The sequence below is a fragment of the Hoplias malabaricus genome, chromosome 15 (genome assembly GCF_029633855.1).
Source record: "Hoplias malabaricus isolate fHopMal1 chromosome 15, fHopMal1.hap1, whole genome shotgun sequence".
NCBI classification, from domain to species: domain Eukaryota; kingdom Metazoa; phylum Chordata; class Actinopteri; order Characiformes; family Erythrinidae; genus Hoplias; species Hoplias malabaricus.
In genome coordinates, this window is record NC_089814.1 from 34,802,102 (window position 1) to 34,822,406 (window position 20,305).

A 20,305-nucleotide genomic window follows, 5' to 3' on the forward strand; every position below is an offset into this window, starting at 1 on the left:
GATACAGGATATAACAGTGAAACAAATGGAATTTTGAATATCATCACTGTCCAATGAAAAACGTCCCAAAATACTAACTTTACAGGAGAAGGAATAAACCTTCTTAGTTTTCAATGGAAGTCAAAGTAAAAAAAAACATATCTTTATAAGTAATTCTGGAGCATTCCTATTGGTCCATTCATCATAAAATTTTCACACAGCTGTTGTGCTCAAATGATGCAGTAAACTAAATATCCACAAACATGGACATACATGTTTTTAATTGGACAGTGACAATATCCATTTTTGGAAGGATAAAGACAAGCAAGGAAGCATATAGGAATACCTTTCCTGAGGGGCTGATCCCCCCTTCAAGGTGAGAGGTTCTGCCATTGACTGGTCACTCTTTAAAGATACACAGCTGGATACAGGTGCGTTTGACCTTTTCTCAGTTCCACTAAAATAAGACAGGATTGTGTATTAGGAATTATATTAAATAAAAATCAGTTATTAACATCACAAGCTATTTTTACTAGTAGTCACCTGTTAACATTTACCTGCTTGCATGGCCAATTTGCTTTCAAATTAAAAACTATTTGTTTTAATTGTTGTACTTTTAAGAAAAGAAACTCATACCTTTCCTGAGGGTTTTGAGGTTCTGTCATTAAATGATCACTTTTCATGGATACACAGCTGGACACAGGTGAATGAGACCTTGCATCTGTTCCACTAAAAATCAAAGAGGCATGTTCAAAATGTGCAGGGATCATAAAATGTTTCATAAAGCAATAGCAATCAACTTGGAAATGTTCCCAGGAGAAATTAATATGTTCATAAAGCAACTAGAACACCAAGAGAACTTTGACCTGATAAATGAAGTTTGGCAACAACTACTACACAACTAACTGCATTCAGCAACAAAGATCATGAAAGTTTTTCATGAAACATTTCAGTATGGTCGTGGATCTATAATGGACTGGAATATTCAATTATAACCCAACTAAGCATCCCTCTGAATCCAGACAATTGAGTATCTCCAGTTTCGATAGCATTCAGCTGACTTACACTTTATTAAAACCCTTGGAGCAGGGCTAAAGTGGAAATTAGACACTGAATGGAACAAACACTGAAGTTGGAAAACTTTCTTTACAGGATTTTTAAAAACAAATTATATATATATATATATATATATATATATATATATATATAATGCATAAATACAGTAGAATAGTACTAAACTATCTAAAATTACAGGTGTGTGAAAAAGGTTCTCATACTTCATATTTGAAACTATTTTTAAAGTTTTTGATTGAAGGATCCCTACAATTCTGGTCAATGTACAAGTGTTCTAGTGGTATAATGCTAACATAAAATATAAATGTTCTAAACAATATTCCCTATAAAGAATATAAGCATGCTTTTGGAATCCACAATACCTTTCCTGATGGGCTGATCCCACTTTAAAACAGTCATCTTCTGGCACTGACTGGTCATTCTTGTCGAACACATGGCTGGATACAGGATAAGTGGACCTTTTCTCATTTCCACTAATATCAGGAAAAAAGCACATTTATCAAAAAATGTGTCGTACAAGAATACAGGCACGCAGAGGGATGAGTTTTAACTTTAATTAGTTGCCTCAAGAAAATGTCTAGTATTTCTGTGTGCAATAGTGTGTTAGATCTGTTATAGCAAATATTTTATTCTGACTGACTGCTGAAGAGATATATTATAACCAACATTAAACCCAAATATATAAAAAAGAGGACAGAAGTTTTTAGCATTCACCATACTTACCTTTGACCTTGAGGACAGTGCTCCTCTTGGAGACTCATATCAGAGTGTTTAATCTTCCCAGACTCCCCCGACATTATTTTAGAGAGAAGAGTGTATGCAAGAACAACACATCAGCACCAGGTCCACTGGTACTAACTTTCAGCTTCATCTGGAGGGAAAGATAGTTTTGATTACTATTGATACTCTGAAGTATTTTTTTAAATTTCTCTTATTAAAAAACTTGATCTGACAAGGCTAAGTTGTTTCTTAAAAATGTCCTGGATGTAGCTCCATCCCTCTAGAGTACACAGTGCCAGGGTGTTTTATGGCCCTGTAGCCCATGCTTGGCATTGGACCTTAGACTCATATGCATTATTATGCTCATGCTATATTGATTTTTATGGAAATAATACAAGCTTTGTGTGACTGAGCATTAGTGTTTAAAACACCATTGAGAGGGATGTCTGGATACTTTTGGACATAATATACTTTTAGTAATCTCTGGGAAATGTGTTGCCAAGTTCTTGAAGAGGAAATGATTACTCTTCTTGTTCACAAGATTCAGATATTTTTAGGAGAAAATAAATGCATTTATGAACGTAGTTGACGCTGCATTTTTTACTTCTCGTGCTGAACTAAAGGTAAGGAAATGCAGTTTAAAAACCCCAGATTACGACAGGAAAAAAGACGGATTACCAAAATTAGGGGATTACCAGAGAATGTGACAGACTTCAATTAAAAAAAAAACACTTATGTGAAACGAAAGCATGGCTAAGAAACAGGAACAGTGTCTTTTTTGTTGTTTTTGTTTTCTCACTGATTAGTTTAAATGTGTCTTTTGCCATTTTAATTCCGTTAGTGTTTTTTTTTTTTACTTTTTGCCATTTCTAACTCCACATTTTTTGTTTAAAATTTTCAGTACCTTGTTTTTGTTCAAAGTAGTGGTCCATTATGAATAAAGAAAAATTCTAGTTTTAAAAATTGGAAACAAAAACGTTAACAACGAAAAGTAACCACAAAACCATGCTTTGTAGTATAACCTTTGCACAACGCACATTTTACGTTTCATTATTTTGTCAAACCTTAGAAGTCCAGCAAAAGCTAATCTGATTTATGCTCAACTGCTAATTAGCATGAAAACACGACTCCACCTGCAATTTTCAGTTCAGACTTCAACACAGTATCAGTGGGAGCGTACTGGGACGTCTTAGTCAGTAATTGTAGCCTCGTTGTCGCTGTTCTTACCTTTTTTTCTCGTGGTTCTGCGTGGAGCACATCGCGTCTAGAGAGATGTCCATTTGAGTTCGTACAAAACAAGCAGACGCCTCTAAGCTTCTCGCTCCGCTTAGCTGCCTCTCTGTGCCGCTCAGGGACCGTTAACCCTGCTTTCACTCTTTCAGTTTCTTTTTCTCATAAAGCACTTGAACATTCATGTATCCCCCTCCCCCTCCCACTCCTCCATCCCCTACTAACTGCTTATGGGTTTACATTTCGAAACCCTGCCCATCACAGTTCAACACACCAATGAGGGACACAAACGTGCTGCTCAACATGTTTAGTCTACAGTTTAAATATTGAATTTCATCCATGGGCAGTTATGGGACCAGGATGTGTTAAACATAGGATCCATTTTGGCTGTACATTCCAGTATGGATTTAATCTACAACCATAGCAGGATTTTAATACAGAAAAAAAGGTTTCATTCTAAAGTATGCATTGCACCTTCATTTTTTACCAAACCATATTAGACAGTTCTATATACATATTATTCCCTCAGATAAAACTGTTGTTTGCCCTTCTCCAAGCTCAAACCAAGACTGGACCTTGGACCCAATAAAGCAGTTTTAACAGTGGTTCCTGTAATCATTGTCATAATTCTCCTTTGTTCTGTTAAACATTACAGATTACAACACTATGTCACATTTTTACATTAAATTCACATCTTAAAAATCTGTGTGTTGCTCCACTGAGCTGTAACAGGTAGAATAGGTCCTCTGCCATTGCTACTCTGGGCTCAGAACTGCAGAAACTGAACTATGTAAATTTGGAGGTGGGTAGGAAATGGGCTGTCTATACTGTGATATTAAAGGCATAGACATCATAGATGATCACAAGAACTGAACATTGAATATGTTTGTAACATTATATTACGTTTGTTATATTACATAGTTTGTAACAATACATGACATGTTCTTTGACATTAAAAGTGCTTTACGTTTATAAACTGCTCTGTCTGTCATTTGTTTTTGCTGTTGTTATGGAAATTGCATCACGTCACAATGCATTTTGGATTAGTTCTGCTTCTGAGGTCGACATAAGTGTGGACTCATTCGCTCACGTTCCACACAGTGTATTTAACACACTTCACTTAATGTGGAAGTGGAATGACCCTTAAGACCATGTCAGGGATGAGTTAAAACCAGAACTGAAACTCAGGGCCAGTGTTCATTTAAGTTTAGGAAAAAGAATAAGTACACCCCAGATGACACAGTAAACATTTAACTCTCGACACCAAAGCAACCACAATCAGTACAAAGGTAGCTTTATTAGAAAATAAAAAAAAATCAAAGAGAAAATGAAACTCCATATAAAATACACTGCCTAAAATTTGTAAAATTATAAGTGTTTGAATCTGTTGGTCATTGACATCAGTTGCCTCTCTGTGATCCTTGGAAATGCCTGGCTCAGATCGGCATAGATTAATTTTCCATTACAAAGTTCCATTTAACTTTGCAATTTTTGTAGTTCAAAGACAATAGAGCTCTGTACAATACCTCTGGATTTTCAGATGTTTCTGCAAAGTTCCTGTTTGTGCAGCTCACCAAAATGTGTCCCCCGTCATTGTTGTACACATTATATAGTTTTTTCTCAAAGTAATGGATAATTAAAGCAGCTTTCATGCTTGAACAGTAACCTAGATCTAGATTTTGCATAATTTAAAAAGGCTGTAAGAGTGAACAAAAATGTCCGTAACATTTGTCTTGGATATTACCAGGAATTTATCCTGCTGGTCTCCTAATACACACCCTGGGTATAGTCAGAGTGAGCCACCATGTGAATGAAGCCGCTAATGTTCCAGAGTACTACGCTGTATCTCCTGCACACACTGCACAGGCACCGCCCCCTGCCTAAAGCACTCTGAATAAGTAAAAATGGCTTAAGAGTTTTCATGTGTTACCCCATAATTTTACCCGAGTCAAATAGACATTCAGGTGCACACTTTTCTTTGAACTCTTAACAGGTGTTGCTCTGTGTGTGGGAGGAGTCAGAAGTGTAGGTGGTGCTCTGAGAGTGGGCGGAATCAGAAGTGTATGTGCTGCTAGTCTTGGAGAATTTCAAAGCACTGAAGGAAACCTTCATCCTCTTGGCTGTGCGTTCACTCCGACACATCAGTGTATTTTTTACATTCTGTCTGAACTCCTCAGAGATAAAATAATACACAAACGGATCCAGGCAGCTGTTGAGACTGGACAGGCACAGAGTGATGATGTAGAAGCCATAGCCATTGTTGGGAATGTTCGCAGCCAAGAGAGAGTAGTGCACAATAAGCATGATATTACTGGGAGTGAAACACACCAGGAACATCACCAGCACCGTGATCATGAGGACTATAGCCCTCTTTTTCTTCTTCATATTGCCAGCATCTGTTATAGATCTCCCGAGGGAGCGAAATATCAACAAATACGCTACTATACACACCGCACAGGGTATTATATATCCCACAATGCCCATAGTCAGGAAATATCCAATGGGAATATTTGATTGACTTGGGCGTGTCACGTCGTGGCAAGTGATGATGCCAGTATTAAGGACTTTAACAGTCTGGTCATAGAGATACAGAGGGGTAGTAACAAGCCACACCACAATCCACACACTAACACACACACACACAGTCATCCGGTTACTGATCTTTTCAGACAGTGGATGGACAAGGGCCCAGTATCGCTGCACACTGATCAACGTGATGAAGATTGTGGAGCAGTACATATTCCCATAGAAAAATCCCACTAGGACTTTACACAGCTCCTCTCCGAAGATCCAGTTGTTCCCATTGAAGTGGTAGGAGATCTTCAGTGGGAGCCAGATGATGAAGAGCAGGTCAGCCAGGGCGAGGTTGGCCATCAGGATGGACGCTGGATGCTTCTTCTTCGTCCTGAAGAGGAAGACCCAGATGGCCATGGCGTTGGTGGGTAAACCCACTATGAAGATAATGATGTAAACCACAGGGAGGAAGACACTGCTGAGACTGCCTTTTAAAACATTTATGGAGGCGCTGTTCACACTCACACCCTGTTTATTCTCTGCCAGCACATGGAATCCATACAGGCTCCAGGATTCTTGATTGTCTGAGAGTGACAGAAGGATAAATGAGGTCTTACACAGGGTTGTATATGTAGACTTACTGCTACTCAAAAACACAGTGAATAATGGAATAACATCGCGGTGGGTCCAAAGCCTACCTGGATTCACTGGCCGCAAGGCAGGAACCCACCCTGAGTGCCAGTCCTTCACAGGGCAACACACACTTACACATTCCCTCACATGCTCACACCAAACTCTTCACAGACAGTCTCCCAGAGCGAGGCTCGAACCCACAACCCCAGGACCCTGTGTGACAGCGACACTTCCTGCAGCACTACTGTGCCACCCGTACATGAATATATTTTTGTGTATTTTCATGTAGAATTATTTCTATTGGGTCCTTCTTCATGACATTTTCACACAGTGTGAAGGACAGCAACTGTGTTCAAATGACGTAGTAAACTAAACATTCACATATATGGACAAAAAGTATTTTTCTTTGGAAAGTGAATATATAATGAAAGACCCAACCAACATAATGAAATAACATGAAAAATAATGCAGAATTAAATACAACGCACAAACGTAAGACACATTTATTATGATAAAAATAACATTTTATGCCACACAACCCCCAGAAGCAAAACAGACCCAGATCTATGTGTAGTAATTTTCAAATCCAGATCTTGTTTTTCTCCAAACATACCTTAGGTGCCTGTGGCGTAAAAGTTTAATTTTTAATTCCTTAGTCTACTGTAACTCTACAGAACAGTGCTCCACCTCTACTATGTCAATAACGCCTCCATATGAGAGTAAATAATGGGCAGGAGAGTTTGGCTGAGAAAGAGGTGAGGGGTGGTACATCTTTGTAAAGTGCTGCACCGATCTCAAAAGCCTGAGGCTCATGAAAATGGGAGATCTAACTCACAATCTAATCATAAGAGCCTTCATCTGGAGTATTCAAGTCAGTGATCATAATCATCAGTACTGTGCAAAGTCTTAGGAACCTGAGAAAATGATATTTAAAAAGCTATTTATCTGAAGAGTAAGAGTTTATTTCTTCAAGAAACAAACTCTAATATGAATTATTACAGGAAGTATGATATATGTGTATGAATGTGTCCATTTAACCCTTTCTACATCTTTCTTTACTTAGTTGTCATCTGGTTTATCAGTGTCATCTGGAATCAAATGAATGAACATGCAAGAAAAAACAAAAAAATGTAAAAACAAACAAACAAACAAACAAACAAAAAAAAAACAGGCTAGTTCCAGTTTTGGATCTGTTCACTGGTTATAAAGAAAATAAAGTAACAGACCTTGCAAAGATTGATCTGAGCTCTCTAATGAATCCATAATCTTCAGAGATGAACAGAGACCTGATAAATATAAAGATGTTTCCTTGAATTCTTTTCTGGAATCGAAGTTTGAGTGGTGATCTCGAGTGTTAGGGAACAGTGTACGGGAGCTTGGGTAGGGTTTCCTGTTCCTGAGAGGATTTTTCACCTTTAGCCACAGGTGAGCACACACACACACACACACACAGAGTCTTATCTCCATGGTTTGTGATTACACAGAGGAAGATTCATCTGCTTTCATTGAAATGTGAAGCATGCTGAATTTTTCATTTTCTCACTGATTTTTTCAGGGTAGAAATGATAAAAGTGAGAGTAAACAGACAGTGGTTGTGTGTGAACAGAAAATCCAACACACACCATGGAGTAAATATAGACTTTGGTATAAACATGACTTCCTGTCCTCAGGTTTTGCACAGTTTCCTCCACTTACACAGTTTCCTGTTGAAGAGAAAGATTTTTCTGTCATATGTCTACTATTATAATAATGACTACTCATTATTATGTTTATTACTATTTCTATTGCTTTTTGTTTTTGTTTATTGCTTTTGTGTACAGTGGATACTCTTGAATGATCACGCTGAACTGTTTTGTTAGTGCCTTTTTTCAGAGTAGTTCCTCCTCTGTAGCATCTCATTAATATCTCTGTAGTTCCACTTTAATATCTCATTAGTGTCTCCTCAATGTCTGTAGTTCCACGTTAATATCTCATTAGTGTCTCCTTAATATCTCTGTAGTTCTTCTTTAATATCTCATTAGTGTCTCCTCAATATCCCTGTAGTTCCACTTTAAAATCTCATTAGTGTCTCCTCAATATCTCTGTAGTTCCACTTTAATTTCTCATTAGTGTCTCCTCAATATCTCTGTAGTTCCACTGCTGTACTGTCTCCATAATATCTCTGTAGTTCCACATTAATATCTCATTAGTGTCTCTTTAATATCTCAGTAGTTCCACTTTAATATCTCATTAGTATCTCCTTAATATTTCTGTAGTTCCACATCAATATCTCATTAGTGTCGCCTTAATATCTCTGTAGTTCCACATTAATATCTTTTCAGTGTCTCCTTAATATCTCTGTAATGTCTCCTTATTATCTCTGTAGTGTATTCTTATTATCTCTGTTATGTCCCCTTAATATCTCTGTATTTTCTCTTTTGTAATCACATGTCACTGTCTCTAGAGTGTCTCTTGGACAGATGGAGATAATATTGGAGACATTAGATTTGTCTCCTGCTGCTCAAGTGAAACAAACTCCTGATTCCCTTCATTTCCAAAACAAATGCTGGATTGCTACCCTGTGTTAAAATAAAGCTCTGATTCCTAAATACAAATACATTCTTCAGCTGGCCCAGAGAAACGGTCACTGCCCACTTGCAGATCAGAGGGTCCATGTGTGACATAATCAGATAGGAATGTACTTCCTCCAGTGTGAGACTCCCACCGCTGTCTAGCGACGACAGAGAGACCACATAGCGCATAGCCACTACCACACTGTAAAACCTTTAACAGCTTTTCCTTATTAAGCTACTCTTACTTTAATTAAATAGGCTTCATAGGAAAGTGCAGTATTACGATGGATGTCCAAGTTGTTCTGGTTTTTATTACAGCCCTTCCAGCCGTTTGTGCCATTTCCAACAACGGTATGTATTTTCAAACATGGCTTTCTTAACAGTAATGACACTGAATAGGCATCGAGAAAGTGATTAGGCCTTCACCCAGAGTGACGTCAGCAATAATCCGTTTTAGGGCTATGTTTTAGTGGTCAACCTTGGCTCTGATGTACTTTTCATGATCATAATTTTTGTTGAGGATGTATTAACAGTAGATGTTTGATCCCAGATCTGTTCGGGGGTGAGGTTTGGGAGGAGTTCTACCAACATGACGTAGTGTTTTGCAGCTGTCGAAAACCAATCCTCCAGTCAGGGATATTAAATTCTATTTCTGAGAGACAATCTGATCTCTGTCTGACATGTCTTTTCATTTAATAATTTCTCTGGAAAAGTGGGGATGTTAATTTGAGGTGTTGATTTTCTAAGTAATAAGTGACACATCCTGTATTCACAGATCTAACACATCATAGATAGATAGATAGATAATATTTTATTTTCAGATCCAAGATCTGAATTTTTCAGACAATGTGTAGTGTGTTCAGACAAATCATTAGACAATGTTGCTGTTTATTTACTCAAAACATATGATGTGGCATGGGTTTAAAAGCTATGGTACTCCTAATATATTAATTTCAAGGCCACAATTGATCTTGTTCAGTTTAAAGTATGTGTTAACATATTTATACTTTCTAAAAACTACATTTCACATTTAACAGATAGATGTAAATATTGCACATGATAGTAGCGCTGTTATATCCTGTTTCTGAAAAAAGACCCACTCCTAAAAATAATGATATAATGTTAAAGGAGCAATCTGTAATACTGACAGTAAGTGTTTAATGGCTACCACAGTCCTAACTCAAAATAATGGAGAGATATTTCTGCCCCCTTATCTTCCTTATTGATTTTTCCTTCCACCTTAAAGTCAGATTATGTGACAGACATTTGATATTTATTCTCAATTTAGCATTCAAACATTTATTCCCATCTTAAATGTGATCTGTTTACAAGGCTAATATTGGGCGTGATTCACCAGCTTCTTCATTGAGCTCAAGAAATCCAAATGTTGACAAGCATGAACTGAGATGAGACTATTACTCTATTCCAGGTCCATACGTGGATAATATGGGTAAACTGATAGCTGACAACTGAGCATTCCCGGAGCATATACATTCATGTGTACCAGGGTGATAAATAATTTGAGAAAAATGTTATAGCAGATCACAACCATGTTTAATTTTCTTATTATAACAGATGAAATTATATGTTTTATTTTTCAAAAGCCTACAAAAGGCAATGCTATTAAAATAATATTATTAGGCCTCAAAGTGCCCCCTGTCAGTGCAAGGCCCTTAGAATTGTCCTAACACACACACACACACACACACACACATACACATCTGTACTTTTATAGTTTTTCAGAAATAAATTTCAGCAGAAAACCAATGAATTAGGGATGAAAACAATTTCAGGTTCAGGTCATGATTCAGGTCATGGTTATTTCCAGACCAGGCCTGGGAAAATATTTGCTACTGTGTGAACCCTTCACCAAATGCTTCTTTACTTTGTTGCTGTAGGCACTGGCCCACGTGGTTTTGCTCTCTCCAAGCACACAGAGACCTTCACCTATGAACCCTTTGACTACCCATTTCCTGAAGAGAGAACAAGGAAAAGTCAAGCTAGCATTCCCCACCTAAGGAACATTAACGTCAGTATTCGACATGGTGACCTCTGCAACAGCTCTTCGAAGATCTGCATCAGAACTGTGTTCAACGTCTCGGAGCAGGCGGAAAAATTCCTCCAGGGAGCTCTGGCCACACGCTTCATCCCTACCATCTATGCGCTAGTTTTTGCTGTTAGCGTGCCGCTAAACAGCATAGCACTGGTGGCTTTCTGTTGGAGGATTGGCCAGAAGAAGTCGGTGGTGGTGTACATGACCCACCTGGCTCTGGCGGATGTCCTGTTTGGCGCCCTGCTGCCATTAAAGGTGCAATACTACGTCCGGGGCTCAGACTGGGTGTTCGGAGAGGCAGCCTGCCGTTTCATCACCGCAGCATTTTACTGCTATATGTACTGCTCTGTGCTGCTGGTGATGTGCATGAGTATAGACCGCATGCTGGCTGTGGCAATGCCCATTGCGTCATCGTGTTGGCGCAGGCCCCACAATGCTGCACGGCTGTGCGCTGGGGCCTGGATCCTGGCACTAGTGGGTGCCACACCTTTACTGACCATACAGCAAACCATGGAGATCGAAGAGGTGTGTGAACATGTGCAATATCTTACAGTATTCAATATACAGTACTGTGAAAACTCTTAGGAACCTACAATTATTATTATTTATAATGATTAATCATCTCAATAGGCCTGGTGCTAGTATACATTTATATATAATTACAACAAATACAAAAAAAACAGTAAAAGTGTTTTACAGTGTGTTTTGTGTCGAAATGTTTGTAGAAAACCTCAATAATCAGTGATTACCTCTACGTTCAGCTCACTATCTTCATGTAACTTTGTGTTGTGCCCACTCTTACAGATTGGCACCACCTGCCATGACGTGCTGGACAACCCTCTCTACCAGCAGCTCTTCGCCTACATCATCTGTATCCTGTTCATCCTGCCACTGGTTGTCACCATGTCCTGCTATGGGGTCATCTTCCACTTACTCAGGCCCAGCAGGTTGCTCCAGAGGGCTGTGGCATCTTCACTGCTCGCAAGAAAGAGGAGGAGGAGGGCTGCTGTCATGGTGGCCGCCGTGGTGCTGGAGTTTGTGGTGTGCTTTGCTCCGACTAATGCCCTCCTCTTGCTGCACTGTGCTCAGCTTATGATGAGGAGGGATGCTGACAGGAGGGATGCTGACGGGATGTACGCTGCGTACATGGTCTCCGTTTGTGTGGGCAGCATCAGCACCTGTCTGGACCCTCTGATTTATTACTTCGGCTCCTCGCAGTGCAGAGAGCAGATTAAAAGCACGTTTTGTTTGAAAAAGAAAAAGCAAACAGACAGTAATTCACACTGCAGTTCATCACTGGGAATCTGTCAGTACGGCAAGCAATGCAGGACACGAACCCCACTCATCAGCTAGAGGACGGACACACAGGTATCGGTGCTATGAAAATCAGTGTTATTACTTTATATCACATAGACATACTATGTAAATCTCATTTATTTGAACAGCAGTTAAGCGCAAGGAATCTAGAGGGGGTGTTGAGAGGACTGGTCCATGGGAAATGTGTTCTTGGGAGTGATGGAGCTCCATCCAATGCCTTTAGGACAAGCTGGAGTGGTGTTTGTGACTCAGAAATAATTCTCCAGCATCAGTCCCTGACCTCACTAAGGTTTATGTGGCTGAATACCATTAAATCCTCATAGACATATTCTAATATCTACTGTAAATCATGCTATCATTGGCTGTTGTTATTTTTATTCATCCAGAATATAGCTCAGGTTTATAACTTCAATATAACTTTTGTTTATTTGTGCGGCTTAGTTAGCACGTATGGACAATTCAGACTTTGGAGTGAATAGCGAGTTTTACCAAACATTAACAGCGTTTATACTGCTGCTGTCTGAACAAAACCTCCCAAATGAACATTTTATTAGAGAAGGGAAAATAAACACTCTTCAGTGTAATGGACGTTCATGTTATACATTCAGAAATGTTTAAAATTATTTAAAAGAGTTAAAAAGATCATTTTTTTATGACAGCAACATTTCCACAATATTTACATATTCACTCAACATTTATACAACATTCTTCTGAGTATAATATGTTTACAGTGAGGAGCAGCTCTTGGACTGAGGTGAATTTCACTGTTCTGTGTGATGCTCAGTGTCCGTTCAGTAGTATTATAAGGGATATATATATATATATAGTATTTTAATATATGTGGATGTTGTATGTGAATCCCCAGCCTTTATACTTGGATAATTATATATGTATAAATTTGTGAAGTGTATAAATTTGCAGATTGAATTTTGATACATTGTTGTTGTTTTGCTATTGCTATATGTATGTGAATGTTCATATATTTGTGTATTTGCCTGAAAAATAAATATACCCATTATTACACTCTTACTTTATTATTAGATTCTATTCTTCATTTTTTTTTAAATTGCAGGATATGTTTTTTTTTTCTAAATTCAGTCTTAACCAAAATCCAGTTTATTGATCCTTTAACGTCTGCTGGTGGTAATTCTACATTCGTCCAGCAAGTGGCGCTCTCGTCAAACATTTACACGAGGCAACTAACGACAATACAGTGTGTCTTATAGCTGTAGTTTACCGTTAGTGATTTCTTTAAGAGAATATAAGGGACACATCCTCAAATGAAACCACACGCACACTTTAATGCACAATCACGGGTTTATTTACATAGTTTAACATGATATAAAGGACAAGATAAAAGCTTGTGCAAAGTTATGAGAGGTTTTAAATGTTGGTCTATGTATAATGTCAATGTAAATATCAGTCAAAGAAATTGCATTGAAAGATAATGGTGCGTTTACTGTTATTTTTCCCCTTAACCACAGCTATGTTGGGTTCATAAAGGGAACCAGCAAGTGCACAGGTTAAATACTGGCCCCAAAAGAGGATGCTCTCCATGGTCAGTGATAGGACCAAGATGGGTTAAAAATAGGGAACATTTGGACCCCATAAAAGTCGCTCTACCATGGCTGCTCATAGCCCTCCCTCAGACTCATACGAAGAGCTGCTGAGCGGGAAATGATTTCCGTTAGGAAACCAGTCAGACCTGTTGTTTAATGCAGGTGGCTGTTCCACAAAGCCTGGTTTCTAAAATGTATCCACACAAATTATGCCCAAAGTCAAACCTGTCCAATACTTAAAGACCTTGGGACACGACAGTCAACACTGGACTCAGGTAGTCCGACTAACTGAATCCTACACTGTAATTAGTGTGACGCTGTTACAATATGACCGTGACGCAGAAACACCTTGACGCTGAAGAATGAGGTGGGGATTCACGTACCACAACACACTCCACACACCTGTAGGGTCTGAACCAGTCTCTGTCTCTCTCCCTGTTTCTGTGGAGGATCAATATGACGAGCAAATCACTCTACATTCGCGTCCTAATCGCATTGTTTTGCGTCGATGTGTCGTTACAAGGTAAGTTTAGGAATCCTAAATAAACCGATAGCCTGCTTTTGGCTCGAATCACCACCGAGTCCATCTACTCTACATATTCAGATATTACGGCGTCTGGCCTGAAAATGTCACGTACATTGTTGTGTAGTTTAGCGGTTTCTCAGTTAAACTAACCAAGGCGACCTGTGGTTATTTTTAAGCCTGACTTTCACTGTCCTAGGGGAAAGATTTGTCATGAGCCTGTTTTTAAAGGAGTCCTGCCAGGTCTCATCTCTTATGGTTTGGTAAATAAACAGCAAAGTTCTCACACAACAGGACATTCCAGAGAAGCGTCATCTCTCCTTGACATAAATTACCTTCTTATCATTAAATATAGTGACGTAATACAGTGATATTTTTTAAATCACTTAAGCTGTGCCAACACAAGTTGTGACGGAACCGTGTTGTGGAAAAGGGTTTAAGCGGGAAATGTGCTAATCAAAATCACAACCAAATAAATAATGTTTAAAAAAGGAATTTCCATGTTATTGGTTGAAGTTCACTGAAATTCAGCCGAAATAGAGCTAACTATTAATGAACCTAGAGTTTTAAAAACATGTATTGTAATGGTCTAAATGTGTGTTTATAAATTGTTTGTCTTACAGAATGAGGTTAGAATCAGGGTTGCCATCAGTCTTGACTGTTTTGAATGTGATTAATTGAATTTCCATTTAACAGTATATGCTCGGACTTTGGTCATGACCCGTGTGACATTTCAAAGTGGCTCATAAAATGGCGTTAGTGTTTATTCTGGATGCCTGTTTTCCCACTTAAATATGTAGGCATGCGGAATAAGGATTAGGCCTATTTATAAAACTCTTTCCCACATTTAGGGTTTCTATTTCATACTGTTATAACTAATAGCAATTATTATTATTATTATTATTATTATTATTATTATTAATTGAAACATACTGTGGCTGTCCAAATAAAAACATGTATCATAATGTTTGTGGATGTTTAGTTACTGTTTGACTGTGTGTAAATTTCATGATAAGGGACCAATAGAAATGCTCCAAAATTACTTGGAATAAAATCTTTTTACATTAACTTCCAGTGATTTGGACATTAACTTCCAGTATTTTCCTTCTCCTGTAAAGTTACTGTTTTGTAGATGCACGTTTCTTTGGACAGTGACGAAACAATTATTGAATTATATAATGTCTTTTATATATATATATATATAGTGTGTCTTTTTCTATGTCTGTGAGAGAGAGAGAGAGAGAGAGAGAGAGAGAGAGAGAATGTAGCCTAAATGTGCAGAAGGTTTGAACATCCCGCCTACAAAAATATTCAGCTAAATAAAATATCTGTTGGACTCGTGTTCCTGAGTGATTTAATTCATTGTACAAATAGCTCCTTATATTAGCTTATGATATGACGTTCCTTTTGATGTGATAACTAAAACATGACAACCCAAACATTCAAACACATACAAGCCTTTAAGAAACATTTTGAACATAAATGGTGTTTAGATAATACATATCCGGCATTATAAATTATATTCAGTTTGACAGAATTCACAAATCATTTCCTTTTTTTTTTGGGGTGGGGGGGGCACTTAACTACAATACATTATCCAACCTGCATTATCCAAAAGCAGAATTCAACAAATGGTATTCCCCTGATGATGTAGGTTTTGTGATTGTTTTCATTTTGAATAGATGAATCAGAAGTCTCTAAGACTGCTGCCAAAAATGGAAACAGGATTCTCTCTTTCAAGTGTGTCGTTGTAAATCTGATGCAAATATGACAAGTAAAAAAGCTTACAGTTTTGCATATAATCAACAGTATAAAAGAATTTACAGAAAAGGTTCTGGCAAGTAAACCTGTTTCAGTATGTTATGTGAACATGCCTCACTCAACACACCTCAGATCTCCAGGAAGTGAGATTTTCAAGCTTTCAATGTTATCAACTAAGTGATTCCTTGTTAAAACACTGTTTTCAGAGTAAATACATGATTATAGGGAATTCAAAAAGAAGCCAGCTGACTGTTTATTAACTATTCTAACACACTGTTTTATGGGCTACCAGTTAAACTAATCAGGCGCGTCCAGTACATCCAAAATTCAGCAGCCAGGGCTTTTACTTTTACCAAGTGTAGAGCTCATATCATTCCTGTTCTTTAGTAATTGCACCGGATTCCTTTTAAGTCTAGGATTGATAGATTTTCCACTCTGGGTGGGAGATCTTTTATTGTCGCTGCCCAACAAATTTTGGAACTCTCTTCCTGCTGTTCTTCCTAACTGTTCGACCACGTCTCACTTCAAATCTCTGCTCAAAATATTTGTCAAGTCCTTAAACTAGTTTTTTTCTCCCCTAGAATTTTAAAGTGTCATTGGGTTTGTAAAAGGCACTGAATTGAACTAAAGTTTATTACTTACTATAGGTTTTAAAGTGATCCTCAATAGCTGTACCATGCAAAATATGATGATGGGTGAAAACTCTTAAAGACAAACCAAACACTCCTAACTTACCTCAAAACAAAAAGGCTAAGGGATGAAGCACAGTATTTTCACAGAGAAATACATAACTTGACATTACTATGGTCATTTTATTAACATTTTATAAACAAAAATGGAGGCCTTTGGATGTGATTTTATGTAAATCTGACTGAATGTTCTATGAAATTATATTTTTCTATATTTTTTCCACCCCAGGATCAAAGGTTACTATTAATGCCCGAGGGTTTGATGGTGTAGAGACTCCAGAAGGTGTAAGCGTGAGCGTTACTGCCCAGAATGTTCTGAACAGCAATCTCACCACAGTCTTCCTCCCTGTGGTTTACATCATCATCTTCATAGTGGGTTTACCCACCAACGCCATGGCCATCTGGGTCTTCCTCTTCAGGACGAAGAAGAAGCATCCAGCGTCCATCCTGATGGCCAACCTCGCCCTGGCTGACCTGCTCTTCATCATCTGGCTCCCACTGAAGATCTCCTACCACTTCAATGGGAACAACTGGATCTTCGGAGAGGAGCTGTGTAAAGTTCTAGTTGGATTTTTCTATGGGAATATGTACTGCTCCACCATCTTCATTGCATGCATCAGTGTGCAGCGATACTGGGCCATTGTCCATCCACTGTCTGAAAAGATCAATAACCGGATGACGGTGCGTGTGTGTGTTTGTGTGTGGATTGTGGTGTGGCTCGTTACTACCCCTCTGTATCTCTATGACCAGACTGTTAAAGTCCTTAATATTGGCATCGTCACTTGCCACGACGTGACACGCCCAAGTCAATCAAATATTCCCATTGGATATTTCCTGACTATGGGCATTATGGGATTTGTTATTCCCTGTGCGGTGTGTACTGTGGCGTATGTGCTGATGTTTCGCTTTCTCAAGAGATCCATTATAGATGTCAATATTGGTAAAAAGAGGAAGAAGGCTATCATCCTCATCATCACAGTGCTGGTGATGTTCCTGGTGTGTTTCACTCCCAGTAACATCATGCTGATTGTACACTACTCTCTCTTGGCTGCTAACATTCCCAACAATGGCTATGGCTTCTACATCATCACTCTGTGCCTGTCCAGTCTCAACAGCTGCCTGGATCCGTTTGTGTATTATTTTATCTCTGAGGAGTTCAGAGAGAATGTGAAAAATACACTCATATGTCGTAGTGAACGCACAGCCAAGAGGATGAAGGTTTCCTTCAATGCTCTGAAATTCTCAAAAACCAGCAGCACCTATGCCTCAGACTCCACCCATGCTCAAAGCTCCACCTACACTTCTGACTCCACCCACTCTCAGAGCAACACCTGCTGAGAATATAGTAAGCATATCAATATAATATATCATATACTGTCTTAACCAACTACTTAACTTAGGCCCTCTAATGGGAGTATGGATCTTCAGTTTCAGGAAATCTCCACTGGAAAGTTACTGAAACCCTGCGGTAGTTTCCTTTTGAAACAGACAGGGCAGCACAACTAAATACTGAATGATTTTGAAAGCACTTGAGCAAGTTTATGTCTTTAACGTGGTCCTGAATGGTGGGTACCTCATGTCACTGTCCTGCATTTAACTATGAACTAATGGTGCTTTTCCACCACATGGAACCAACACAACTCAGCTCTTTTGCTTTTCCACTGGCCGTTTTTTTTTTATTTAGTTATTTATTTTTTTTGTGTCCCTGCTCACTTACGGTTCCAATCGATTATATGTCTTTTACAAACCCTTGAAAAAGTATCTTAAGGACTATGTTTCTCTGTTGCTGTGAAAACTTGGTAGATGAGGTTGCCATGGCAACAAGAAAACATGACCATAAGCACATTCTGCAGGTTGTGTCCTGCTGTCTTATTTATTTTCCACAGTTTTAATGAATGCTGCTCAGGGTTGGGCGATAAGGCACTAAAAAAATATCGCAATATTTCAGGGTTTTTTTTTAAGCACCACTGATATTCTTGGTGCTGAAAAAATATTTTATTAATTGACTATAAAATAAATATTAGTGTTATTCTTGTTTAATGTAACAGTTTCAAATATTCAGTAGAAAAATAACATTTGTTAAAACCTGTAAATATTTGGTTATTATTTTAACAAAAATAACTTAAGTGCAGAAAATTTTATTCATAATAATGAAAACAATTTCCAGTGTACATGCATTTGCTGTACCAAATAATATATAATGTATTAACAAATAATGTACCAAAGTGACTAACTTATATAATGCTATTATATGAACAAATCAGAATATCACTATTACTACGCTATTTTTTAAACACTTTTTTAAATGATATATTATTGCCAGTGATATGATATGGCACAGCCTTACTACTGTTAATATTATATAATATAAAGTACATTGAGAATTTCTGATTCTTGAAAATGCATTTATCTGTTAAAGCACTGAAATGGGGGGTGGGGGGGTTCTTTTTGCACTGTCCAAATACTTGCCAAGAAGCTTGTGTTGTCTGCAAAATTCATCACAATGTGAAGTTAGTTTACTTGCTTCATAAACACTATCTAGGCAACAGACTGTAGATCAACTGCTCATTCAGAATGTCCTCTGATCTCAATTTTAAGAATGGTCTCCATTCTTTTAAGAAGGTTATATTGGATGTTGAAATATTGTTATGAGGATTCAAAAACATTAGTGAGGAATGGAGTCCACCACTCATAACCCAGTGCTGTGGGCATATTAATACCTCTCTAGCCAAGACATGGCACAGGGCATGGCGCCTTTCTAATAACACAGAATTTCTGTGGTGATTATAAAAGCCTTATGGTGATCTCCTTTAGCAATGAGATCAACTTAAATGAACAAATGACTGTTTAAATAAGTGTCCACAAATGTTTGGACATATAGTGTAAGTATTTAGTGTATGTTTTAGATACACACATTCTGGGAGCAAAAGCTATGGCGTATTTTGTATTGTTTTATTAAAATAAAGCGCTGCACACTGCTTTCAGGTCAGTTAATAGAAATATGTATTTATGAGAGGCATTAAGATAACCACTGAGAGGCATTAAGATAACCATTAAAAGTGTGCTGCCTTGTGAATCATACTGTTTTATGTTTACAGGACTACAGTGCCTTAGACTGACTATTTACTTATCATATATTTGCTGTATTATTTACTCAGGTCTGTTATCCTCTAATATCTCAAATGTGAATTATTATTTTTTTTAAATAAATGTGGTTTCCATGATAAAATGCCTTGTTCTTGTGTTCTTAAACTTACAAAGGCCTAAAATTTCAGTTAGAACCAGACATAGGTGGAAAAACTAGAGGTTTGGTAAGGAATGTGCTCCATGTGACCATGACACCAAAACACAGAAGACGAAGATCAACAAATTGTTCCAACCTGCACTGTGCCTTTTCTTTTTTTCTGGAGTGTAACCACTTGAAGACAGCAGCATGGCACATCTCCCAACAATAGTTTTGAAGACGTGTTCATATTTGTATACAAATGCAAATGTGAACATATGCACTAGGAGGCAGCACGCACACCAAAGTATAAAATTAAGCAATGTCATTTCTCTCTTCACCATCCTGATCACACATTGTTTGTCCTCTCTCTGCCAGAATCTGTTGAATTAATCTAATATTCTTGTAAAATAAAGGCAAAGTCCTAAAATATCATAAAATATTAGGACGAACAATCCAACAATCCTGAAAGTGCTCT

The 20,305-nt window shown here is 38.0% G+C and overlaps 4 protein-coding genes across 4 annotated transcripts in view; 2 read left to right on the forward strand and 2 right to left on the reverse strand.

The window, feature by feature from the left end:
* Positions 1–3,130, reverse strand: part of LOC136668788 (protein NLRC5-like) — a 36,631-nt gene extending 33,501 nt beyond the window's left edge. The window contains exons 1-5 of the mRNA XM_066646491.1: positions 3,001–3,130; positions 1,777–1,924; positions 1,416–1,526; positions 616–708; positions 326–436 (exon numbers count right to left, since the gene is read on the reverse strand). Of these exons, the coding sequence (XP_066502588.1) occupies positions 326–436; positions 616–708; positions 1,416–1,526; positions 1,777–1,850 (389 nt within the window). The 5' untranslated portion in view covers positions 1,851–1,924; positions 3,001–3,130. The remainder of the gene's footprint in view (positions 1–325; positions 437–615; positions 709–1,415; positions 1,527–1,776; positions 1,925–3,000) is intronic.
* A 1,859-nt stretch (positions 3,131–4,989) lies between these two features.
* Positions 4,990–8,891, reverse strand: LOC136668075 (proteinase-activated receptor 2-like). Its single transcript, XM_066645320.1, has 3 exons — positions 8,748–8,891; positions 7,377–7,563; positions 4,990–6,101 (listed from the first exon to the last, which is right to left on the reverse strand). The coding sequence occupies exons 1-3, from the start codon at positions 8,889–8,891 to the stop codon at positions 4,990–4,992; spliced, it is 1,443 nt and encodes a 480-aa protein (XP_066501417.1).
* Positions 8,874–13,063, forward strand: LOC136668190 (proteinase-activated receptor 1-like). Its single transcript, XM_066645545.1, has 3 exons — positions 8,874–9,053; positions 10,601–11,280; positions 11,560–13,063. Exons 1-3 carry the CDS (start codon positions 8,987–8,989, stop codon positions 12,106–12,108), a joined length of 1,296 nt encoding a protein of 431 aa, XP_066501642.1. The 5' UTR covers positions 8,874–8,986; the 3' UTR covers positions 12,109–13,063.
* A 978-nt stretch (positions 13,064–14,041) lies between these two features.
* On the forward strand, positions 14,042–18,642 carry LOC136668826 (proteinase-activated receptor 2-like). Its single transcript, XM_066646545.1, has 2 exons — positions 14,042–14,154; positions 16,834–18,642. Exons 1-2 carry the CDS (start codon positions 14,088–14,090, stop codon positions 17,940–17,942), a joined length of 1,176 nt encoding a protein of 391 aa, XP_066502642.1. The 5' UTR covers positions 14,042–14,087; the 3' UTR covers positions 17,943–18,642.
* Positions 18,643–20,305: the final 1,663 nt, after the last annotated feature.